Source organism: Monodon monoceros, unplaced genomic scaffold (assembly GCF_005190385.1).
Source record: "Monodon monoceros isolate NGI ecotype Baffin Bay Population unplaced genomic scaffold, NGI_Narwhal_1 Super_Scaffold_7, whole genome shotgun sequence".
Lineage (NCBI taxonomy): Eukaryota > Metazoa > Chordata > Mammalia > Artiodactyla > Monodontidae > Monodon > Monodon monoceros.
This window is the reverse complement of record NW_021703784.1, coordinates 93,270,545-93,293,467: the sequence shown is the minus strand read 5'-3', so window position 1 is coordinate 93,293,467 and position 22,923 is coordinate 93,270,545. Positions and strand designations below refer to the sequence as shown.

General features: G+C 57.9%; 3 protein-coding genes across 28 annotated transcripts in view; 2 read left to right on the top strand and 1 right to left on the bottom strand.

Annotated features, from left to right (window-relative positions):
• Positions 1–1,307, top strand: part of PHF21A (PHD finger protein 21A) — a 191,872-nt gene extending 190,565 nt beyond the window's left edge. For 7 of the 10 annotated variants that reach the window (XM_029207768.1, XM_029207769.1, XM_029207766.1 and 4 more), the window contains one exon: positions 491–760. In XM_029207768.1, coding sequence (XP_029063601.1) covers positions 491–760 — 270 coding nt within the window. Of the gene's footprint in view, positions 1–490 lie in introns of all 10 variants that reach the window. The other 3 variants (XM_029207771.1, XM_029207767.1, XM_029207770.1) reach the window with 2 other exon arrangements.
• Positions 1,308–1,329: 22 nt separating this feature from the next.
• LARGE2 (LARGE xylosyl- and glucuronyltransferase 2) lies at positions 1,330–11,221 on the bottom strand. 11 transcript variants are annotated; one of them, XR_003791424.1, is made up of 15 exons: positions 10,932–11,221; positions 10,478–10,837; positions 10,054–10,136; positions 9,751–9,874; positions 9,330–9,501; positions 9,098–9,202; positions 8,500–8,612; positions 8,306–8,431; positions 8,052–8,207; positions 7,765–7,925; positions 7,070–7,348; positions 6,592–6,741; positions 6,294–6,489; positions 4,888–6,094; positions 1,330–4,474 (listed from the first exon to the last, which is right to left on the bottom strand). XR_003791424.1 is itself a non-coding variant. In XM_029207752.1 (15 exons), exons 2-15 carry the CDS (start codon positions 10,772–10,774, stop codon positions 5,600–5,602), a joined length of 2,373 nt encoding a protein of 790 aa, XP_029063585.1. In that variant the 5' UTR covers positions 10,775–10,837; positions 10,932–11,219; the 3' UTR covers positions 1,332–5,599. The 11 variants fall into 11 exon arrangements, 10 of the variants coding, with proteins under 10 accessions (XP_029063584.1, XP_029063592.1, XP_029063585.1 ...); XM_029207752.1 differs by having other exon boundaries at positions 1,332–6,094; positions 10,478–10,593; positions 10,678–10,837; positions 10,932–11,219; XM_029207761.1 differs by having other exon boundaries at positions 1,332–5,166; positions 7,070–7,218; positions 10,478–10,593; positions 10,678–10,837; positions 10,932–11,219.
• PEX16 (peroxisomal biogenesis factor 16) lies at positions 9,941–22,879 on the top strand. 7 transcript variants are annotated; one of them, XM_029207773.1, is made up of 14 exons: positions 9,941–10,184; positions 11,858–12,002; positions 12,085–12,147; positions 13,317–13,422; positions 14,775–14,942; positions 15,551–15,586; positions 16,424–16,500; positions 16,849–16,982; positions 17,121–17,221; positions 18,169–18,249; positions 18,393–18,700; positions 18,830–18,949; positions 20,387–20,451; positions 20,959–22,878. In XM_029207773.1, exons 5-14 carry the CDS (start codon positions 14,855–14,857, stop codon positions 21,215–21,217), a joined length of 1,269 nt encoding a protein of 422 aa, XP_029063606.1. In that variant the 5' UTR covers positions 9,941–10,184; positions 11,858–12,002; positions 12,085–12,147; positions 13,317–13,422; positions 14,775–14,854; the 3' UTR covers positions 21,218–22,878. The 7 variants fall into 7 exon arrangements, with proteins under 7 accessions (XP_029063606.1, XP_029063610.1, XP_029063609.1 ...); XM_029207777.1 differs by lacking the exon at positions 14,775–14,942 and having other exon boundaries at positions 9,942–10,184; positions 20,959–22,875; XM_029207776.1 differs by lacking the exons at positions 9,941–10,184; positions 11,858–12,002; positions 12,085–12,147; positions 13,317–13,422 and having other exon boundaries at positions 14,925–15,343; positions 18,393–18,539; positions 18,628–18,700; positions 21,244–22,879.
• Positions 22,880–22,923: the final 44 nt, after the last annotated feature.

The window sequence follows — 22,923 nt, the reverse complement described above, 5'->3', positions numbered from 1 at the left end:
AATATCACTAAGTATCCCACCCCAGGCCCTGCCTCTAAAATCTTGCTGACCCAATGATCCTCAGCAGGCCCTCAGACTGAATCCAGATACCACTGGCTTGTGTCTGCCCTGTAAAAGCTCAGCCCAGCCCTGAGCATATCAGCGCCATTAGCAAGGTAGATGCATACCCAGACCTGCCCAAACCAGCTTCAGCCCAGCTGTGAGAGCTTTTTCTTAATGGCTTTTATTTTGTAGTATTATAGTGGTAGTTCATGTTTGGTGTTAAGTCCTAGTGTCAAGTAGCAGGCTTTTAAACCACTCACTTGCCCTCTGTCTCTTGACTCTTGGGCCTCCTCCTTCCCTTGGGTAGCAGCAGCCACTCCAGTGTGGAGCAGAACAAGGTCTAGGGGCCGCACACTAGTCAACAGGGATTCTTTTATCTTGGAGAGGGCTGCCAGGCCTGTCAGAAAAGCCGGAGGCTCAGTGCCACTGCCCTTCTCATTGGCTGCAGAAATGCATGGAAATGAAGAACACCATCCTGGCCCGGCAGAAGGAGATGCACAGCTCCCTGGAGAAGGTAAAACAGCTGATCCGCCTCATCCACGGCATCGACCTCTCCAAACCCGTAGACTCTGAGGCCACTCTGGGGGCCGTCTCCAACGGCCCGGACTGCACTCCCCCTGCCAACGCCAGCACCTCCACGCCGGCGCCCTCCCCGCCCCCCTCCTCCTCCAACCAGAGCTGCACAGCGAACTGTAACCAGGGGGAAGAGACTAAATAACAGAGCCCTGCTAGGAGAAGCCACGGGATCCCAGTGGCAAGGAGAGCAAAACACTGAAGACTCTAGACAAGCAAAGCCGGATTTCTTCTGGAAAGTACAGAATTCTTTTGGTTCTTTGGTTCCAGAGAGAGAGAAGATGCTTGTGCCGGGTGGCACCAGAGTTTGCCAATTGATCCTTCTTATTCTGTGTGTACATGCAAAGACTGGACCACGCCACATGAAACCGTGCCAGCTGGAGGCTCTGGGCCAGCACCACGCCGAGTGGATAATACACTTGCTCTCCCTGTTACACGCCAGTGTGTGCCTGCGGCAGCCCCCACCACCACCGTGGGCTCGCTTTTGTTTTGTTGGGTGGGGAGCGGGGACGGGCCGTGGGGTGGGGGGGAGCAGGTTCCAGACCCTTATTTGCTGAGTTGTTTGTTTAGGTAGAGAAGACAAGTCCAAAGAGTGCGTGGGCTTTCCTGTTTCTAAACTTTCACTACTATAAAACCAAAAAGAGGAAATCGAGATTTAACCAACCCCAGTGCCCAGAGGAAGGGATGGGGAGGGAATGGGAGGGAGCCGGGGTGGGGAAAAGTATATCAGATAAGCAGTATTTCATATTGTCTGGGGCGGGCACAGTGCACGGAGAGATGGACACCAAGAACAGCCACCGGGGTCTTCTCCGGAGCACTCCGCTCCCCCACCCCTCCCCAAGCTCCTTCCCTGCTTTGGCAAATCGGTACCGTCCGGTTACCTTCCCTCTCCAAGAACAAGCAGACCCAGGCCTCAGGTGGCCCTTGCCCGGGGCAGGGAAGAAGGGTGTGTGTGTCGAGGAAGGAAAAAAGGTGGATCAGTGATTTTACTTGAAAACAAGCTCCATCCCTTTTCTATATTTATAAGAAGAGAAGATCCTGAGCGAAGCAGCACGCGACCCAGGTGTGTGTGAATTGAATGGAGACGTTGCTTTTCTCTTTTTTTTTAAATTTTTGTTTCTGTTCTTTCTTCTTTAAAAAAAAGTTTTATTTTGTTGTTTATTTTACTTTTTTTGGTAACAAAAACTAAAATAAGGAATAGAGAAGCTGTTTTTCAGGCTGACAGTCCAATTAAGGGTAGTCGAGACCTTGCATGGTAGAATAGGAATCATAGTGTCAGTGAGGTCCAGTGAGTCTGTGTGAGTCCTTGTGTCATCGTTCGGGGCACTGTTTTTTTTATGCAAGGGCAAAAATCTTTGTATCTGGGGGAAAACAACAACTTTTTTTTTAATTAAAAAGGAAAATAAAAGAGATTGAGGTCTTCCTAGTGTTACTTAAATTAAGATCAAGGTAAGAAACATTGTAAAAAAAAACTACAAAAGTGCTATTTGTTTCCTAAAAACAGTGATTTCTATTAAAAAGGTGTCAGAACTGGAGAAAATGCTGTGTAGTTATAATTTTTTAGCACAGAACCTGCTGAACATGATGACATTTTGCTGTGTTTGTGTCTCAAGACTGGTGGGCTAGTCTCCATGATTTCTGTCCTCCAGACGGCTGCGGCCCTGACGAGCAGGGGCAGAGCTTTCCCACCCTTCTCTCCTGCTCAGAAAAGACCGTCCTGTCTTCTTGGTGCAGGGATCTGGGTTCCTGTTTCAGAAGCCCACATGGAGTGTGGATGGTGTCAGGGCCCTCCCTGTTGTCTCCTCGGGTTTTGCTAGAGCAGAAGGCTGGTGCCTAAATAAGATCCCTTCCTTTGGTGCTGCTCTTGGTCTTTCAGCCACCAGCATTTTGAGCGCCTGGGGGACAGCTTTGAAGGAAATGGCCACTGAAGCTCATTGGTGCGCACGCACCCCGGCTTTGGTGGAAGGGTGCAGGGGGCAGGCTGCATCAGCCCTTGGTGCTTAGAAAGAACAAGCGAGTGAGATGTCTTGAGGGGACATGGTGTCTCTGAGACAGAGAGCGCAGGGTGGCCTTTGTGTCTTCATGTCTTCGAAGAGAGGTCTGAATCTCCAGCTGCTTTCTCTGCCTGCTGGCTCTAGTCACCGGAGATGGGAGTTTACTCCACTTTGCCCACCCACAAGCTTCCTGGGTGACCTTTGGCTAGAATGCGGTGCTTGCCTTGGCTTGGCCTGTCTTCTTCTTGAGAAAAGCGGGGTTCTGAAAGGCTCAGACCATTTCTATCACTTGCCTTGTGGGAAATAAATTTTGTCAAGTGTGCGCTCCCGCTAGAGACCTTTATTTTAGCCCATTGCGCGCATCTGGCCACAGGAGGGAGGCGGGGGCTCTGCAACCCCAGGCACTCCCAGAGCATCTCTCCCAGGCCCGCCCCCTAAGGGCCAGAGTCTAGGAGGGGCGGAAAAGGGCCCAGTAGTTTCTCCCTCACCTAGTTAGGCCCAGAGAGACAGAGATGGATCCTGAAAGCAATTGCAACAGAGAAATACTCCTTAGGTAAAACGTGTCTCATCTCTACCAACCATTTCCGTTCATCTTCCTGGGATGTTAGAAGAGGGGATTAAGAGGGGCTGCACAGGCCTCAGAGTCAGGACCTGGCTGCAAGGTTGCCTGAGGGGGAAAGAAAGGAGCTCCCTTTCCTCATGCAAAAATCCAGGTGCTATGTCTAGTCAGGGAGCTTTGGGAGATGCCTGGACTAGTTGGAGGAATAGTTGGCAGAGGTTCAGAGCCCAGAGGCGGGCTGTATGCCCTGTCTTGGAGCCCTCCCATTTGACTTGTCTGGGCCCAGAGGCTGGAGGTTGCCACATAATACCTATCCTCTTGAAAGCAGTGGGAAACTGTGATCACTAGAGGCCTTTGCTCAGAAGGGAGCTGCCTGGAGGTTCTTGGGGGCGGGAGGCAGGGCTAGGAATTGACCAGGGTTTTGCCAGCTGCTGTGAGTAGTCACACTCTGACCTTGCCTAGGGTTGGGTGTGGATTCTTCCTCAGGCTCAGACATAAGCTGTTGTGCAAGTCAGCGAGTATGGAGTAAACGAGGCAACGCTGCCCCCGAACCCGCATTCTGGACTCAAAATTCCCAAGCACCCCTTACTGCAGAGAAAGGGCCCTAGTCACCCAGTCTCCTCCTCCTTCACTGTCCTGCCAAGAGAAGACCCCCTCCGTCCCTCCAGACCTGTGGGGTCCCTGTGAACGCCTGAGACACACGTTCATGACTGCCCCACCGGAGCTGCCTCTCCCTCCCTCCCCCTTTTTCCCTTCTGCTGCTTTTCCCCCGTGCCCCAGTGTAGCTGCTGACAGACACACCTGAGAGCAGCTGGCCTGCAGTCACTTCAGAGGCCAGGGAGTGGCTGGTCTGGCTCTAGGAAGGAGCTGCCCCCCGGGCCCTGGATCAGGACGCCCCTTGTCAGTCCTGTGGCTCAGGTGACGCGCCCTGGAAACAGTGAGGTCATGTTGCTGTCATCATCCCTGCTCGTGTTCTTGCCAGTGTGGCCTGCGGGTCCTTTTTCTTTCGCGGAGCCTGCTGGGTCTTGTCTCACCGCTGCTGAGCTCATCCGGAGTTCCGCTTTCTTCCTTCCTTATCGGGCCCTTTTGGCGCAAGCCTGCTGGTCGTGCCTGGTGGGGAGACCAAGCTCGGGGCAGCCCCTCGTGGCCCTTACCTGTGTGGGGCCTGTAACATGGCCGTGGCAGCCTCCAGCCGGCGCCATGTGAGTGCCCGGTTTCCCGACAGGCCCGCCTCTGTCCCCGCTGCTGCTTGGCTCAGGCTCGACAGGTGGTATGCATGGGCGCAGTTGCTCGCCCCACACGTCTCCTGTGAGGGTGGTCGCGTATCCTGCTCACCTCAGTGTCTGCGTGTGCAGCTGTCTCTCCAGCCATCTCTGACACTTACTCTCTTGGGGCCAGTGGAGCCTGCTTGCGCTCTCGTGCCAACCCACGACTCACACAGCACACTCAAAAGTGGCTTCCTCTCTTCCCTCCCTTTTAGGGTTTGGTCTTTCTTATTTATCCAAAGGGCTTAATTTAGGAGACTTTTACCCCAAGGGGCAAAAGGATCTTTGGTAGCAGGATGGATGGTGGCCCAGGTACATTTTCCAGGCCCTGGGTTCTCCAGATTCCATGGCTTCTCTTGGATGGAGGCAACCTTGCTCTGTCTAAAAGACTGGGGACCTCACCCCCAGCCCTTAGCTGGGCACCCTTGGCAGGAAACAGGAGACCCGTTCTCACCCTGACTTCAAGCCGTCTTCAGTATCAGCTCCTTTCCAGGGAGTGAGGGGTGGCCTTTGAGAAGATTCCTCTTGGCCTTCCCACCACAGTAAAGGGGAAGGAAGCTGACCCCGGTGGAGCTCTTGAAAATAGCCCTTGTAAAGGAAGAGCAGGGCTCACAAATTCACTTCACTCCCCACTCCCAAAGGCTCTTCTTCCCTGAGGACTCCACTGTCCCCTCAGCAGTCTCTGGCCCCTGCTCCTCTCTCCGGTGTCATTGGGTCCTCAGCCCAGGGTAAGCTGCAGTAAGGCAGGACAGGACGGGCAGCCGGAGGTCAGCAAGCTCTGAGCAGAAAAGAGCCAGCCAGCTCCCGACCTGTCTCTTGTCCAGGCCCTTTGTGATTTCAGTCTTGGTAGAACTTGTATTTGGAGTTTTGTGCTTCAAAGTTTTTGTTTTTGTTTGTTTGATTTTTGTTTTGAGGGGGTGGGGGGGGGATACAGAGCAGCTGATCAATTTGTATTTATTTATTTTAACATTTTACTAAATAAAGCCAAATAAAGTCTCTCAGACTCATGGTGTTGGGTTTGGGGCAGGGGAGGGTGGACAGGACACACTCCAGTCCCGGTAGCCTCCGTGCCAGATTCAGCACCTCCCCAGGCTCACTTCCTCATGCCCCAAACCAAGAGGAACATGAAAAGGAACTGTTAAAACTTTACTTGTGAAAAAGGGGTGTCACAGGTGAGGATTCAGGAACCAGCCCCAAACCAGCTGGGGCAGAGGATCACTAGACCCCCAGCCATAGGATAGCAGCGAAGGGAGGCGCCGCCCCAACCCTTCCCACAGAGACCATAAATAATTTAAATAGCAGGGCGGGTGGGGCGGCAGCAAGGTCGCTTGTGTGTCTGCAGGGAGTGTGCTGTCTGCAGGGAGTTGGGGGGGGGGGCAGCGGGCAGGTGTGAGGTCAGGTGGGGCCTCGGGGCTGCTGCAGGGCGGTGAGGTATTTGAGGGCAGCTGCCCCGTAGCGGCGGGACAGATCCTGGTGGAACTCGTCCTTGAGGGCCTGGAGGCAGTCACGATAGGTGGGGCTGGAGCGGAAGCGGGAGATGTCCAGGCTTGGGGCATGCGGGAGGTGGATGACGAAGGCCTCCGGCAGCACCAACAGCTCGTATTCCTGGGGGGGTGGGGCACGCGGACAGTCGCTGCCTGGGCTGGGGGGAGATGGCAGCTCTGGGGAATGGGGAGCAGATTTATTCGATAGCCGCTAAGAGCCAAAGTCAGGGCCAAAGGCAGACGGCTTTAGTTCTGCAGAGGGGTGGAATGCCCAATAGTGCCGCCTAACGGTGCAGCGTGCCCCACTGCGGTATAATGAGCTCCCTGAGCCTGGAGGTATTCATATCAAGGCTGGAGACAATGAAGTGACCCTTACCTGTGCATCCAGCTCCACGACGTGGGCCACCTTGTTCCAGCCGAAGCCCGCAAAGCGGGGGTCGTAGCGGGGGCAGTCACGTGGCACCACCACATAGGGCTCGTAGTCGGCTGCCCACTGCACGTGGTATGGGGCCTGAGCCTCTCGCCAGCGGGCATAGTCTGTGGGCGCGTGACCCCGGGGCCACTCATGGTACCTGTGGGGCAGGATAGGGTGGGGAGCCAGGCTGAGGCTAGGAGCTCGTGGCTGGAGGGGGTCAGTGTGGGGAACCCCAGGGCAGGGCAGTGACCTCTCCTACCTGAAGGTGTGGAGAGACCCAGCGTCCAGCAAGGCCAGCAGCTCGGCCTTGGAACTGGGGAAGCTGAAGCGGTAGTGCAGGGTCTCAAAGGCGGGCACCACCAGCGCTGCCTTCCGCCCGCTGCCCAGCTCCAGCTGCTTGATGGAGGCCCTGAGGATGGAGCACCCATGAACAGGAGAGCGCTAGGAAGGCTCTGCCTCCAGCGCTGGGCCCAGTGGTTCTCTTACTTTTATTAGATGTAGGACCTGACTTCAGGGGCCAGCTCACCCTGAAGCCCACTGGACACACGTGGAGCTGCTGTGGGAGCAGGTCCCAGACTGTCACTCTCCTAGGCATCCCAGAGAAACGACACGGCCCCCACTTTACAGAGGACACTGCAGCCCAGAGGGAGCAGGGACACACTCGCCAGGCTCCTGTGGGTCTTCCCCCGCCCCATCCACACCCATTCACATGCCGTTCCTCTCCCTCCTCCGCCCACCTGAGGTAGTCGTAGAGGGAGTAGGCAGGCAGGAAGTCAATGTCACTGAGGAAGACGTAAGGTGTGAGGGCCTGGGCCAAGGCCACGTTGCGAAGCTGGTTGATGGGGTAGAGGGGACCTTCACGGTACACCACGTGGTAGGCCACATCCTGCCGGGTGGAGAGCACCACCGAGGTCTCCACGAAACGCAGAAACTGCTGGGCCTCTGCGTCTGTCAGGTACAAGGCCAGGCTCATGGGGCCCGGCCAGTGCCTGCACAGGGCTTCCAGCATCTGCACCCTGGGGTGAGGGGAGTGGTCAGCCCAGGGAGGGCTGGGATGCCTCCCGCGCTAGCTGCCACAGACACCCCCTCAAGTGACTTGCTGAGCACCTTCCAGGCTCTTGTTGACATGCTCTTATTTAATCTTCACGACTACCCCACAAGGTGGGTACTTTCTCATTTGACAGATGAGAAAACTGAGGGCCAGAGATATTAAGCCTTGCCCATGGTCCCACAGCTACGGAGGGGCAGTTCCAGACATCTGAATGATTTCCAAAGCCCAAGCTCCTTCCACCATCTCCGGTGTCTCCAACTCCTGGAACTCCTCAAGCATCAGGCAGTAAGAGCTCTTCCTTCCACCAAGTGGAACCCTCCTCTCGAAACCCCCAGTCCCAGACCACACCGTGCTCCCTGGGGCTGCCCTCGGCACCCTCACCGGTCCATGGAGAGCTGGGCCACCAGGGTGACATCGTGGGGCTGGGGGGGCGGTGGCTTGTGGGGCAGGAAGGTGATGTGCACACGGTGCACAGTGAGCTGCTGCCGCCGAAACTCAAAGCATGCGTCCTCCTCGTCCAGTTGCGCCAGGGCCCGCTGCAACTGAGGGGATGGGGGAGAGGAGGACGAGCTGGGTGGGGCAGGCAGACAAGCCCCAGACAAGGCCGGGTCCCACCAGAGCAGAGGGGTAGAGCCTCCCCGAGGGAAGGGACGGCGGCTCCCTCTCACCTGCTCGGCCCCAGGAGGGGGCGGGCGGGGGCACCCAAAGAGCTCTCTCCGCAGCAGGTTCCCATCGTACTCCAGGAAGGTCAGGTAGAGGTTGCGGAAGGATTCCACATGCTTGTTCTTCACGCGAAGCTTCTTTGGTGAGTTCCAGTGGATCACCTGGGACCAGGGAGGGCATCGGCGGGGGGATGGGAGCAGGGAACAGGAGTCCCCATCCTGGGCCCATCACCACCACTCGGTCCCCCTACCCCATTCACCTTGAGGTCGGACGCCTCTGAGTAGCAGCGCTCAGCCAGCGTGTGGTCTGACAGCTGCACGTTCCAGACGCAGGGCAGGGGCTGCACCAGCCACGGGTGCTCCTTGATTATGGCATTGAAGATGTCCTGGGCAGAGACAGCCATCACATCTCGGCCCAGAGCCTGCCCCACCCCCCTCAAAAGCTCCCCCAGACCTGGTCAGCCAGTGAGGTGGCAGGCAGGGTGAGAAGCTCCCGCGTGGCTGTCAGCTTCCACATCTGCTCCCAGCCAGCCTGCCGGAGCCGGTCCAGCCGCAGGAGGATCACGCCTGCTCATGGGGAGAGGTCGTCATGCCCACCTGGGACGACCAGCTTCTGGGGCCAGGGCTCAAGAAAGTGTCTTTTGAATGCTTATTTTGTGACGTGTTGGTATTTTCTCACTGTTCAGACGTGAGCACGTACTAGCTCTATCAGCAACTCATCCTCTTGGGGGTGAAGGGGAGGCAAAGCACAGCTTACAGAGCACCTCCACAACCATCTTCTCAAATGTGGTGATCCCAGGGCTGCTAAAGTCACCGCCATTTAATGCATGAGAAAACTGAGGCTCAGAGGAACCAAGTGATTTGGCCATAGTCATTCAGCATGTACAGACAAGGTTGGAACTGTGATTTCTGGCTCTTCTCCCAGTGTTCCTTCTACAGAACCGTTCTTCCTGGGGGGGTCTTCCAAGCATTCTGTGCCCTAGCCAGCCCCTGGGGCCCAAGGACCAGTGGCCACCCCTCCTGCCTCCCCCGCCCCCCCCAACTGTCCCCACCTGTGTTAAATCCCCGGCCCAAGGCAGGCCAGGGCCTGTGGTTCCTCCAGAGGTTGCCGAGGTACCAGTCGCTCTGGTTCTCCACGAGACCAATCACTTGTTTGTCTGGGAGGGGAGGGCACGAGGAAGCTGCCTGAGGCTGCCACTGGACCTCGGCTCAGGGCTAGGCCACAGGGAGGCCTGCATGGGCCAGGGAAAGGGGCTGACTGGGGTGGGGTCCCAGGCCTCTCACCAGAAAAGTGAGCAAAGAGTGCCCAGAGCTCTGCAATGTTGGAGGCAAAGGTGACATCTGTGTCCAGGACAATGACACGGGCCAGGTCAGGGGGCAGGGCGCTGGGCAGCACTAGCTTCATTAGCCCATAGAGGCCAGAGTAGTGCTTGTTGGGTATCCAGGAGACCTGGGGCTGTGGGTGGAAGGACAGGGCATGAGCCTGCAAGAGAAGGGCCTACGAGTGCCAGAACATACTCAGGTGACACAGGGGGAAGAAGGGGTGGGCCCCAGGAGGGTGAGGGATTTGAGCTTCAGTAGATGTGATGGGACTGGAGGTCCCAGGCAGCTCTAACCTGTTCTCCCCGTGATCCCCCACAACCCTGGGAGGAAGGAGGGGGCTGGGTATGGCTGGGGATGGGTGCAGAAGGGTCAGGGCTCCTGCCTTGAGCTCATCAGCGTTGTAGAAGCTGATCCGGACAGCAGGCACCATCCATGTGTGAAAGAGCGTCTCCAGGATGTTCCTGGCCACGGCGTCAGTCACCAAGTGGAGGTGCAGTGGATTTTTCCTTCAGGAAGGACAAGGGAGGAAAGCTGAAGGCCCCAGAAGGAACTACACGGGAGAAGCCCTACCCTTCGAGGGGCTCAGAAGTGGCAGCACCAACTTCTGCCAAGAGCTTTTCTGTACCCAGCTCCGGATATTCCTACAACCGCCTTCAAGGGAGGAGAGGGACACTCCTGGCTGTACCTGTAGAAGAGCATGGACTTCACCAGGGTGATGACGTCTCTGCTGGAGTTATGACCCGCACACACGATAGCCACCTGCAAGAGCTGGGGAGGGGACACCAGGTCGGCAGCAGCCTCCTCCTCCCCTCGACGGTAAGGACCCATGGTTGGGCTCACCTGGCCCAGGGCAGTGTAGCCCCATCCGGCATCAGAGCTAGGCAGGAGTGTCGAGGGGAACTCCGCAGGGTGGGAGTACACCCCTCATTTCACAACTGGGGAAGCCAGGCCAGGAGAAGGGGAGGTGCGAACTCCAGGCGCCCCCAGCTGGCCGGTCAGTGCCAGAACCCACACCAGGTGTCGGGATTCCCACAGGTGTCCAGGTCCCTGGGCTGGGGGCGCGGCGCCCCTGAGATTCCCACCGCCAGGGGCCGTGCGCACCTACCTACCTCGCACTTGGGCGGCCGCGGCCGCGGCAGGATGCAATCTGAGCCGTTGTGGCCCCCGGGGTCTGCCGGCGGGTCTCCGTCGAAGGCAGCAGCCCCCCGCGGCCGCGGCCGCTCGTCTGGAAGTACACGTGGCGTTAGCGACCTGGGTAAGGATCCCGGGTCACCCCCGCCCCCACTCGCCTCCCGCTCGCAGCGCTCACAGTCCAGGTCCCCACGGAACAGGAAGAAACCGATCAGAAGCAGCAGCAACAGCAGTGCTGCGGCCCCCAGCGCCCGGGGGCGCCCTCGGGGCAGCATGGCTGTGGGCAGGGGGTGCTCACGGCGGGGCGCGACCCCGGGCTGTGGGCTCCATCGCGGGCCCTGTGGACCAGGGAGGGAGAGAGGAGAGTCAGCCTTGGGCGGTGGGGCCCGACGGCCACCCGATCTTCTCTCCCGCGCTGAGTCGCCACCTCACCTGCTCCAGCGTCTTGGGGATCCCGACCTTACTCTCTCAGAAGACGGTTGGGGTGCAGGCAAAGGGGAGATGAAGGAGCAGGCCAGCCCGGTCGGAGCGGGAGCCAGCCCCGCCCCCAACCTGGGTTCAGGTTTCATCTCCGCTTGGCTGAATCCGAAGGGGCGGGGAGACCCCTCCCCGGGGTGGGGGGGAGAGGGAGGCCCCGCCCCGCCCCTGCCCGGGCTTACGAGGACCCCTACAGTGGGGGGACGAAACCCGGGAACCCTCAGGATGGCTGGAGGGCTTGGGGGCAGCCACCCAGGAAGGACCAGTCCCAACTACCTGCTCTGAGCCCATCCCCCTCTTCCCTGCCCCATCTCCTCCCCCGAACCTTCCCTTGCGGGAGGGGCCGTATCCCCAGACCCGGGATCAAAGGAGTAGCCGGAGTTAAGAGGGAGGGGGCGGGCTGGAAGGCCGGGCCTCACGGGTCCGGACACCTGCTCAGGGGGCGGGAGGCGGGGCCGGCCGAGACTCGCCCAGGAGAGCAGTGGAGCACTTGGAGTCCCCGCTTTCCTCCCCGTCTGCTCCACCCCCACTCAGTCCAGGTGTCCTGGCAGCATAAAGCGGCCTTGTGAAGGTCGCCTCCTGCCCGAGAGTTGGCGAGGGGCCTCACTGACTCAGGCGGCCTGGGCTTCCCGGGCAGGGCCGGTGATCCCCAGCCCTTCACTAGACCGTCGTGAATGTGCCTGGCGCCCGGCCTGCATCTCTTCCTTTCCCCCCTGACCTTCCGCCCTGGAGGGGTTAGGGGACGTTCTGGGCTGCGAACAAACAACCACGGTTGACTGAGCGCGTATGCTTCTGTGCCAGGACCTATGCTGAGGTTCCACAGCCTCATTGCAGTTAACCCTCACATCAGTCCTGTGACACAGGCATGATTCTCCCCGCAGAGCTGAAGTGACCTGTTAGAACACCCTCTGGCCCCTCCTGCGGCTCTACCCTGCAGACAGAGTTTCAGAGCTGCTCCTCCATAAGGGTCTCCTGCCCTAGAAACTGCCCTAGAATCCTGCCTGGATTCTGTCAGATTCTCACAAGGTAGGCCTCTCCTTTCACATCCCTTGGTTTATATTGTTTTCCTAGCACTCCTTACAAGTTGACCTTATTGACTTGTTTATAGCCTATGTCTCCCCTAGAAGGTAGCTGCTCCCTGGACTGGGACCCCAGCACCCAACCAGGGCCTGTAAGTATGTGCTGAACATGGATGGGACTCACTGGACCTCTCTGTGACCTGGAAAGGGTTTCAGGCTGTGTCCTTCAGCCCAGCTTCCAGCTATAAAAAGTGAGGGTCTGAGAGGCCCCAGCCCCAAAAGAAGTTGTGGCAGAGCAGCCCAGCCTGAGACCCCCTCCCCCCAAGCCTCCTGCTCTGAGGCCAGGATGCCTTTCTCTGGGAAATGGGGAGTCTGCAAGGAAGGTCTGGCTTTGGGCCTTCGGAGGCCAGGGGCAGTGGTTACCATGGAGACTGATGTGGCTCCTCAAACATGTAGGAACTGAGAGGACATGAGGGGATGTAGGGTCCACCCATGCGTCTGGAGCTTTGAGCCTCCAGTCCCCTAATCCTCATCTCTAGCCTGGAGATGGGGTGGGTGTGGGTGAATCCCTCCCCAAGCCCCTCAACAGAGACTGGGGGGGGTTAGATGTAAGAGAGCAGATAGGGTACAGGGGAGGGCCTGACCAGGGAGTTTGTGGAGGGAGCTGGGTCTGCAGAGTGACGGTAGTCATTCACAGTGCTGGCCCCACCCCTTGCTCAACCTTACCACTCAGGGGACATTGAGGTGCTGAGATGTTTGCTGGGCCTCTGAGAAATTCTTCTGGGGTGTGGAGGGGGAAAGCGAGATAGGCATGGGCATATGAAAGGGTGCTGGTCTTCTAGGCCCGAGACCCAGCTCTGCCCAGGACTTCGCTGTGTGACCTTAGACTAGTCAGGCCCCCTCTCTGAGCCTCAATGTCCACATCTGAGCTAGACCTGTCGGACTGGTCTAGCTCTCTTCCCCTGTGGTTCAGGGCAGAGTGAAGGAGGCAGGATCAGGTCCAACCTGCCCAAAGGCCCTTCAAAGCCCAGCCAGGTGACCAAATCCAGGCAGGGGCCCAGTAGGGCGGGGTTGCCCTGGGAACCTCCTGCACACACGGCCACTCTTTGTCTCTGAGACCTAATCAGGCACAGGATCTGAAGAGGAAATTCAGGCAGCCCTGCTGCTGCCAGCCTGGCTGAGCTCATGATCCCTTCCTTCCCAGTCCTGAGGGAGGGAAGAGAAAGAGGCTCCAGCCCCAGTGTCCCTTATATTCTGTCCAAGGGTGTGGGGGGGGGGCGGTGTGCTGCTCCTCTGTCTTCCATGCCTCTCTCCTCCCCAGAAGCACAGAACCAACAGCCCTGGGAGTGCCGAAGAAACCGCACAGTTCCCTTCCTCATTCTCTCCGCAGCCGCAGACGGAGGGGCTAGAGGAGTACCACTGATGAGGTTTGGGGAACAAGTTCATTAAGATGATGAGATGTAGGGAGGAAGGGAGAAAGAGCCCCACGCTAAATGCCCTGAGCACTGGTCTTAATCCCAGTTGCTAACTTGACTCATGACCAAGTGGCCTCAACAATCGCTGCTCTTGCTGAGCTGTGGACCGTAGGAGACAGGGCCCTATCACAGGAGACTCTCACTGTGGTCTGTTTGGCCAGTGCCATGCTGTGTGTGACCTCCTGAGACAAGTCCTTTCCCCTCCTTGGGCCTCTCATTCCCCATCTGTGAAAAGTAGCTCACACCAACCTAGACAGGTTGCTAGGAGGAGTCAAGTGTGAGTGAACCTGGCACCCAGGAAGTGGTGAAAAATGGTGTAGGTGATGCCCATGGCCGCCACCTCTGTTCTCCAGGACCTTTGCCTCTCCTTAGGCTCTGAGTTTTCATTCCTTGGCATGGGTGGGGAGGGCAGTTACGATTCGATTCCCCACCTGATATAGAAGAAAACTAAGATGGGGAAGAGGCTCGCAGGAGGGAATGCAAGGATGACCTGTGGTTTCTTGGTGGCTGTGTTAAAATGCCTAGATTCTGTGGTCAGACTAGACCAGGATTCCAGTCTTGACTGGGCGTTCTTAAGCGGATCCTTTCCTCTTGTGGAGATAGTATCTGGTGGAGCGGATTAGGTAAAACAATGTAGTACAGTACTATTCTCAGAGTACCAAAACGGCGCAGCCCGGCGGCCCCAGCTATGCCCCGCCCCTTTGCCCACAGCCAATCGGCGGCTGCCTCTCCAGAGCATCCGTTCCCTCTACCTCTGGGCGCTCCTCTCCCGCCGCCGCCCCTTTCGGGGAGGCTGTCCCGTTTTGGAAGAGACTCCCTGGAGAAGCCTCCATTTCTTGGGGAGAAACTGAGAGCCGGAAGGTGCACCCGAGTGCCGAAAAGCGCTTTGAGGTTGATCCCGAGTTCGAGGACCAAGTCTGCCCTCTAACCATTTTACAGATGGGGAAACCTGAGGCCCAAGGAAGGGAAAGTCCTGATTAAGGTCACCCTGAGCCGAGAGCAGAAGCCCGGGCCAGGGTTTTCTCTGTGAAGATGGGTCTGCGGGTGGGCGCTTTTGGAGGGGGGCACAGTCCATGTGGGTGCTGGGGCCAAAGCCGAGGCACTAACGGTGCTGGCTAGGGGATCGTGAGTGCGTGAGAGGCTGGACTCCTCGCTGCCTCAGTTTCCCCAGCACTACCTCTGGTGGGGATCGGGAGACAAGGCAACTTGCCAAACGCGCGCCTGCACACAGTCCGACTGTCCTTAGGCTGTCCCCGCACCTCCCCAAGTCTGACGGAGGCTCCTTTCTGCGCGCTACCTCGCAGCTCTTGAAAATCCAGTCCTCCCGTTCGAGCCTGTCGGCGTTCTATTGGAAAGACCTTAGGCTTTTGGTCTCCACTCTAGAATGAACTGTTCAGACTGCCGCGGGAAGCGTTCCTGGAGCTATAACTGCGCAGGCGCAAGGACAGCCAACCCGGAAGGCGGAAGAGCCGGTTCGGACAGTTGGGGTCGGGGGCGCAGAGTGTGTTAACCAATGACCTGAAGGAGTAGGGAGGGCGAGATTAGGCCCGGAGTTGGTTAACGCTACCCTGGTGGGGGGTGATTTACGAAATGGGGTGAAGAGTGGTTCAATGGCCCTTCAAGTCACCATTCTTCTGGCCCGCGGAAGTTAAGCAACGCAGAGGCGGGCCTAAGACCGGAAGCGGGAAGGAGTGCGCAGGAAGCAGGGCGCCGTAGCCAGTCGCGCTGTAGGTCCGTGGGTCTATCGGTCCCGAGGGCAGGATGGAGAAGCTGCGGCTCCTGGGCCTCCTCTACCAGGAGTACGTGACTCGTCACCCGGCTGCCACGGCCCAGCTGGAGACGGCAGTGCGGGGCCTCAGTTACCTGCTGGCAGGTGCCACCCTGACCATTGACCAATCCCTTCGGGACTCTGACCTCTGACCCCACTGGCCCCCTTCCCTGCGGAGTCAGGGTAGTGATAGCTCTGTTTGAGAAGTTCCTTCCAGGTTCCCGTAGGGCGTAGGGCGGGAACGTCCAGGGACCCGAAGCCGCGTGGTGAGGCAAACTCTCATCGACGCCTCCTTCTGTGCTTTCTCCCCAGGTCGTTTCGCAGATTCGCACGAGCTGTCAGAGCTGGGTGAGCCGGGCTTTGGGGAGAGTGGGGGGCGGTAGGGTGGGGGAGGGCTTCCCAGAGAGGTGACGACCCCGTTTCAGATTTCCCGTTAGCTCATCCTGTTCAGTGACTGAATCAGAGAAGGGTACAGCGTCCACTATCCTAGGTCCTCCATGTATGTCTCCATAGTTGAGAGGCGTGTCTGGGGACCTTGACTGGTCAGGAGGCTGAGCGAAACACCCTTTCTGCTTTTGCTCACTTAATCCTCTCTACAGTCATGTGAGGTGGGTACTGCTGTGGTCCTCATTGTCCAGTTAAGGGGACAGAAGTTTAAATGAGGTTAAGGAACAGCCACTGAAGGTCCCAGAACCAGGATTCAAACCCAGATCTCCCGGATTCCAGACTCCGCAGACTGTAACTGCCTCAGTGGCGTTCACCCAGTGAGTACAGGAGGTACAGGTCCTGAAAGGGTGAGCTAGCTTTTGAAAGGTAGAGATGGAACAAACTTTCAGGGACAGGCTGCAGAGAGAGAGCAAAGGCCAGGAAGTGAGACTGCACATCTGTGTCTGTTTGGAGCATGATGGGCACTTCTGGGCAGCTGGATGACCAGTGCTATCCAGCAGGGCAGTAGCTGTTTTTGTCATAGAGATCAAACCATCCTTTCTTGTTCCAGCCGCCCACCTGAGAGATCATTTTGGGGAGTGTGGAGTTCTGAGAAAGTGGGTGGGGAGACATGTTGGTTTCCACAGTGTGTGGGTGGCTGAGCACAGCAGGTGACAGGTGACCCCTGCCGCGCTAGGGAGAAGGTGAGGGGGTAGAGGCTACAGAGCCAGCCTCTCAAGGCCACACTCTACCTCTCAGTATACTCTGCCTCTAACCTGCTCGTGCTGCTCAACGACGGGATCCTACGGAGGGAGCTTCGAAGAAAGTTACCTGTGGTAAGAATTGTGCCAGGACCTGAGGGTGGGAAGCATGGGGGCTTGGGAACAAACTAGTAACCACCAGCCCCTGTGGGTAGCACATGTTATGATCTCATAGAGTTACGAGATGAGGCTGCATCCGTCTGAGCCTCAAGCCGTCGCATTAGGTGAAGTGTTAAGGTGCCCTTATCAGGTGAAGAGACTGGGTGTCAGAGGGTAGGATAGCCTTTCCCAGCAGGAGAACTCAGGCTTACACACTTAGTCTTGGAAGGAGGAAAATCCACATCTCTTGTCGGAGGCGTACTCTAGGGGGAGGGGCTGAAACTAGGGGGTGCCCCCTGACCTATTGGCCTGGGGTTCTTGCAGTCCCTGTCCCAGCAAAAGCTGCTGACATGGCTGAGCGTGCTGGAGTGCGTGGAGGTGTTCATGGAGATGGGGGCTGCCAAGGTGTGGGGCGAAGTGGGACGTTGGCTCGTCGTTGCCCTCATCCAGCTGGCCAAGTATGTTGGGAATGTGGGGGGCCAGCCCTGGGTGGGGGTACCTGAGGCCAGCTGTACAGATGGTGTTCAGCAGAGCAACCCTGACCCGCTGCTGGCTAGCCACCTCCCCACGCCAGCCTCACCGTACTCCCAACCCAGGGCTGTACTGCGGATGTTCCTGCTGATCTGGTTCAAGGCTGGTCTCCAGACCTCACCCCCCATCGTTCCGCTGGACAGGGAGACCCAGGCACAGTCCCAGGGTAAGCTGCTTCCCTGCTCTGGAGTGAAACGGGGCATGGGACTAATCTGTAGATTTAGAGCTGACCAACATGAATATGGCATTGTCATTTGTGGAGCACATCTGTCCTCGTCAACTCATTTTGTTTTCATCACCCTGTATTTTAGAGAAGAAAAAGAATGATGAGGTCAGAGGCAGGATTAGATCTTAAACTGAGGACTTTTGACATCAGAATCCTCATTCTTTTTTGTGGGCTGCAAGAAGAGGGCACAGAGCATCAGTGGGAGGCAGGCGTCTTGCCAGTCTTGTCTCTGGGCCTGGTTCTGTATCAAGAGCGCAGCCTTATGAGGCAGGGTACCCAGCAGATCTGTCCCTTCAAGGCTTTGGGCCCATCAGCTGTTGGCCTCTGGGCCTTACTCTCCTGACCTTGGGTGGGGGCATTTCTTTGTTTCTCTTCCCTTCTCTTCATGGTCATGTTGAAAGCAAAGCACTGAGAAGATACAGCCCTTCGTTTTTTTTGTTTTATGTGAGGCCATGCAGCACGGCATGCGGAATCTTAGTTCCCTGACCAGGGATTGGACTCATGCCCCTGGCAGTGGAAGTGCAGGGTCTTAACCACTGGACTGCCAGGGAAGTGCCAATATGGCCACTTTGGTGCTGTGGTCCCCAGAGACCAAGGGTCTTCCCTGCCTTGTTCCAGAGCCTGGGAAGCCTTGGTTCTTGGCTGGCTCGTCTGCCACAGGTGATTACTGGCCTTTCCTCAGGCTGGGGAGGGCTGCAGAATGCTCCCCACAGTGGACAGGTCCCAGCCACAGCGTCTGCTGTGGTGTCTTTGACTTAGCTTCTGCTCTAGTACAAGCGTATCCATTCTTCCCTTAGCCCACAGGCGTTCACTGCGCGCACATTCTTTGCAGGTTCTGCTGGAAACATGTCCCTCTGACAGTAAGACGTTGTGTCTGTTCCTTCTAGATGGTGACCGCAGCCCGGGCAGCCGGGAGCAGTCATATGTGGGGAAGCGCTCAAAGCGAGTGGTGCGAACTCTCCAGGACAGTAAGTGTAGGATGTAGCCGGATGCGGCACCTCGGTGCTGAGGTCAGCATGGGCCTGAGGGCCTGGCTTTCGTCACTGCCCGCCCTCCCCCTGCCCCGCCCCGGCTTGGGCCTGGCTGCTCATCTGCTGCCCTTGTGTTCTAGCTCCGTCCCTGCACTCAAGGCACTGGGGAGCCCCCCAGCAGCGGGAGGGACGGCAGCAGCACGAGGAGCTGAGCATCACCCCCACCCCGCTGGGACTGCAGGAGACCATCGCAGAGTCCTTGTATATTGCCCGGCCCGTGCTGCACTGTATCTTTGGCCTGGGGTGGGGCGGAATAGACGGGAGTGGGCAGGGCGGGCCACGTGCTGGAGGCATCCTTGACGCCTTGGCCGTCAGTGCTCAGCCTGGGCCTATGGGGTCAGCGGTCGTGGACACCCTGGCTCCTGTCTGGTGTCGTGGATGTGACCAGGTGAGCCTGGGCCTGCCTGGGGGCTCCATTCTCTCTGCCGGGCTTTGTGCTGCAGGCCTGGCCTCACCTGGGCAGGCTGGGGTCCCTGTTCCTCTTGTTGCTGGTCCTAACCTTGTCCGCTCCCCCCAGCCTGAGCCTCCTGAGCGAGAGGAAGGGCCTGACCCGGAGGGAGCGGCTGGAGCTGCGGCGCCGGACCATCTTGCTGCTCTACTACCTGCTACGCTCCCCGTTCTACGACCGCTTCTCCGAGTAAGGATCCGGCCCCTAGAATGGCAGGGCCCACCCTTGGCGAAGCAGAGGGGAGGGAAGTGGGTCACGGTGCCCCACCCCTGTTCACGCCTTCCCTTCCCCCCTCCTTTCCTGATCTGGGTTCACTGAGCACCCACTATGTGCTGTTCCTGGGTGCGGTCACTCCCTGATTTCTCGGGGCCGTCCGCCCTGGGTGCAGCTTAAGCTGTTGTTGGTAGGCAGCTCGCTGAGGGCAGGGCCACTGGGATCATGGGCGTGAACTTTCTGTCAGTACATCCTCGGCTCGCTTGCCCATCGTCCTTTCAAATAGTTGGAATTATCCCCACTTCTCACAGGAGACACTTGAGGTTCAAAGAGGTTGGGAAACTGAAACGGAACCACTAGCCAGTGGCAGAGCCAGATTCCACGTCCGTGTACTCTCCTGACCCGTCCCTGCCTTGCCCAGCCCTCACTCCATCCCCTGTGAGGGTCCAGAGCTCCCAGCCACAGCCAGACAGAGAGAGGCCTGCTGGGGCCGAGTGTCCCAAAGACCTCTCCTGAGGTCAGACCGAGATTTGACGAGGGGTCCCTGTACAGCGACTGGGGCTGTGAGACAGACTGGAGGCTCCCGGGACCCCCTCTGTCCAGGTCATGACAAGTACGCTGCTTAAAGTCTGGAGTGTTCAGTTGCAATCGTACTTAACGTTTTGTCTGTATAACCTCTGTTTACTTTCTGAGACAATAGAAAGTAAGCTTAGGTCATGTTTAATAACCACCTGAGTGAAAGTAACTGCCTGGCAGTTCCTATTTTCAGATAAGTTTATAAAGCTCATAAGGTACTAAAGCCAAGTCCTATTCCATACTCTAGAGGAAACATTCTGGAGACTTATTTGGATCATATGACCTCCCCGCTACAGATTGCTTGCACTCTACAGAGGAAACATTATAGCCCCAGTATCTCATTAAACTGAGGGGTTGGGAGACGGTAATGGCAGAGGTGGCTTCCCAGGCTGCAGACCTCCAGTTTGGCTCGGTCTCCTGCTGACCTTGCCAGTCCAGCACCCTTAGGGCAGTGGCCCGGACTGAGAAGGGTGGTCCAGAAACCCGTCAGAGAAATTTGTTTCCCCAGAGAACAGGGAGCAGGGTGCTGAGGGGCCTCTGGGGTGTAGGCTGGGAAGAGAGCATCTTCCTTCCCCTTTTTTTATTGTCACACAATATAGTGTCTAGAGCCCGGCTGATTTCCAGTTGTGGGCTGAGGTGTGAGCTTTCCAGGCATGTGGCTGGGGGACGGCAGGACCAGAGGTCTCGTCCTTCTGTCCTGGAGGATGTCCTTGATCCACAGAGTGACTTTCTGTCTTCGGAGATGCGCTGCCTTTAGTCAGGTAGTCAGTGGAGGCTTCTTAGCACCTGCATTTGCAGGGACCCATACCGCCTACTCAACCTGCTCCTTTCTTGCAGGGCCAAGATCCTCTTTTTGCTCCAGCTGATGGCAGACCATGTCCCAGGCATTGGCCTGGTCACAAGTAAGCATGGGGCGGAGATGTGATGATTATTGAGTGTGTCGGATCTCACGTGTGGCCCATCTCACCCTGTTTTCTCTTTGTCTCCTTGTAATATGATTCTTGGCACAGTTGGGAGAGGGAGCCCGGGAGGTCAGGTTGGGTGGGTGACAGCTTCTCGAGTGGTAAGAGACTGGCTTCTGTGGGTGGAGACTGTATGGCGGGAATGAAGCCTGCTGGAGAAGCCTGTTTGGAGATCCCACCGCAGCAGAGAGGCGCTGGGCTGGGGCCGTCAGCATGTACAACTGGACAGCCGTGTGGTTGCTCTGAGCCTGAAACTCCTTGTCTGTAAACGAGGACAGATATCGCTGCCAATGCTGGGGGAAGAGGTGGGAGAGTTGGGGGCTCCTGCCATGTGGATGGGAGCAGCTGTATTGGGGCAGCAGTGGCTCAGAAGGGCCCTGGGTAGAGCAGAGCCAGGTTGGAGTCTGGCCCTCAGCCCTGAATTTGTTCCTCTCTCTGTCATTGCAGGGCCACTCATGGATTACTTGCCTACCTGGCAGAAAATTTATTTCTACAGTTGGGGCTGACAGACATTCCACAATTGGGGTGTGGGGAAGGGCAGGGGGTGCCTCAACCCTTCAGTCCCCTGGTCCCCTCTGCCCTAATAAAACTGACTCTGGCAGTGTCCAAGCCTGTGACCTTTCTGTGCCCACCGCCCAGGGTGCCTGGCGCTCCCACCCTGGCCGGGCTCTGCACACAGCCCTGGTCACCACTAGAGCTCCCCTAATACCCTTTTGACTTTGCATCCTCCAGTGATGGAGACACAAGCCTGCACCTTGTCACTGAGCTGGGAAGCCACCGCTAGGACTGGGACCTGGGCTCCTCCAGCCACAGAAAGCTGGCGTTTCACCTCACCGAGCATGGGAACCTGCCTGCCACCGCAGCTGTGGGAGTGAATGCTGCTTCTCTCTCACCGGTCCCTATTGACGACAAACAAGGCTGAACCTAGACAGTGGATGACAGCTGCCCCTGTGTCTTCTGGCCGGAGCCTCTGTCTGCCCCTCCCCCTGCCGGGGCCTGTTGCCTGCCAGCCGCTCCGTGGTGGAGCCCGGTGAAGGTGGGCCCGGCTCAGTGCAGAGCGGCACCTCAAGTCCTGAACTCCTGCTTGAGAGCAAAAGGCTGTTCTGCTGTGGGAAAGGAGCGACAGGCACCAGCCAGCATTGGGGCTGACACCGGGGCGGTGGTAAGGTTGGCAGGGATGGGAGCCCGAGAGGCTCCGGGGAAAGCCGGGTGCAGGTTCACACGGTATGAGCTGGGGTCTCCCCCATGTTTTCCCTGGTGGCCGGGCCTGCGTGGAGCCATGCACGCTGCTGGGGATGGGAGAGGGGTTTGGATGGTGCAGCTGCTCTTTCTGCCTGGTCTCCCCCCTTCCTCGGCCTTTGCTGCCTTTGTGCTGTGAGCAGACCACATGCTCCTGCTCGAGTTTCTAGCCAGACGGGCAGCCACTTAGGTTGTAAGAGGGCTCCATCTGCACTGTGTTGGCTCTGCCTCAGCTCCACCCCGGGAGGGGCCGGCCCTTCCCTGACTGCTTTCCCCAAGTGCCTCTTGAGAAGCCCCACTCGGGGCCTGGGCTCGGGGATGAAGGTACTGAGCCTTCAGGTGGTCATCGCTCGAGACCCGTGACCTTGGGTTGCCTAGCAGGCGTTGCTGGGCACTTGCCGTGTAGTGGGCTCTGTGCCTTGTGATGTGCGGTCAGAAATGAGTCAGGCCCAGCTCCTTGCCCTCACTCTTGACGATAGGGGAGACAGATGTGTGGACGCATCAGTGCCCTGGGTTGTTGCAGCAGGTGGAAGCGTGCAGGGAAAGTGGTCAGATTGGAGCCGTGCAAGTGGGGCTGCCTGCCCGCTGGGACCAGCCGGAGGGTACGCTGGTCAGGGAACCCTCCATTTAAGCAGGCTTTTAAACTGGTAAAACTTCATCTGTTGGTCACTGGGCAGACTGGGAGCAGAGGCTGCGTGTGCAGAAACAGCACGCGTAGTGTTGCAGTGGGGTGAAGCCCCTGCTTGAGCGGAGGGGAGTCGGCGGGAGCAGAGGGGATGAGGTTGGAGGGGGAGGTCAGGGCCAAATCCACTGGGCCGTCGAATACCAGGCAAGAAACTCGGACCTGCCCTTAGGAGGCGGTGGGGAGGGGACCTGTTTCAAAGCTCATCTCAGCGTTGGTGGTGTGCAGGGTGGCCCGTGAGTAGGGGTGGAAAATGGAGCAGGACGCTGTGGCTGGAGACCTGCCACAGTGGATGGGGCTGAATGAAGACAATGGCAGGAGGGAGAGGGGTTTTGGTGTAACCTAGCCAGGCCGTGGGGACTGGTTGTGGATAGAGAGGAAGAGGGGGGCGTCTCGGAGGCAAGGAAATGAGGGGTTTGGAGTTAGGCAGAGCCAGAGCGTCTGGAACTTGTGGTTCCTGGCCGGGTCGGGGGGTGGGGGGTGTGGAGGGA

Coding starts and splice junctions, on each gene's coding strand:
- LARGE2 (XM_029207751.1), bottom strand. CDS start 10,774: ATGCTGCCCCGAGGGCGCCCCCGGGCGCTGGGGGCCGCAGCACTGCTG. Junction 9,875..10,053: donor AAGTCCATGCTCTTCTACAG/GTACAGCCAGGA, acceptor TCCTTCCTGAAG/GAAAAATCCACTGCACCTCC. Junction 9,502..9,750: donor ACAACGCTGATGAGCTCAAG/GCAGGAGCCCTG, acceptor TTCCACCCACAG/CCCCAGGTCTCCTGGATACC.
- PEX16 (XM_029207772.1), top strand. CDS start 15,232: ATGGAGAAGCTGCGGCTCCTGGGCCTCCTCTACCAGGAGTACGTGACT. Junction 15,587..16,423: donor GCACGAGCTGTCAGAGCTGG/GTGAGCCGGGCT, acceptor TCTACCTCTCAG/TATACTCTGCCTCTAACCTG. Junction 17,222..18,168: donor GACCCAGGCACAGTCCCAGG/GTAAGCTGCTTC, acceptor TGTTCCTTCTAG/ATGGTGACCGCAGCCCGGGC.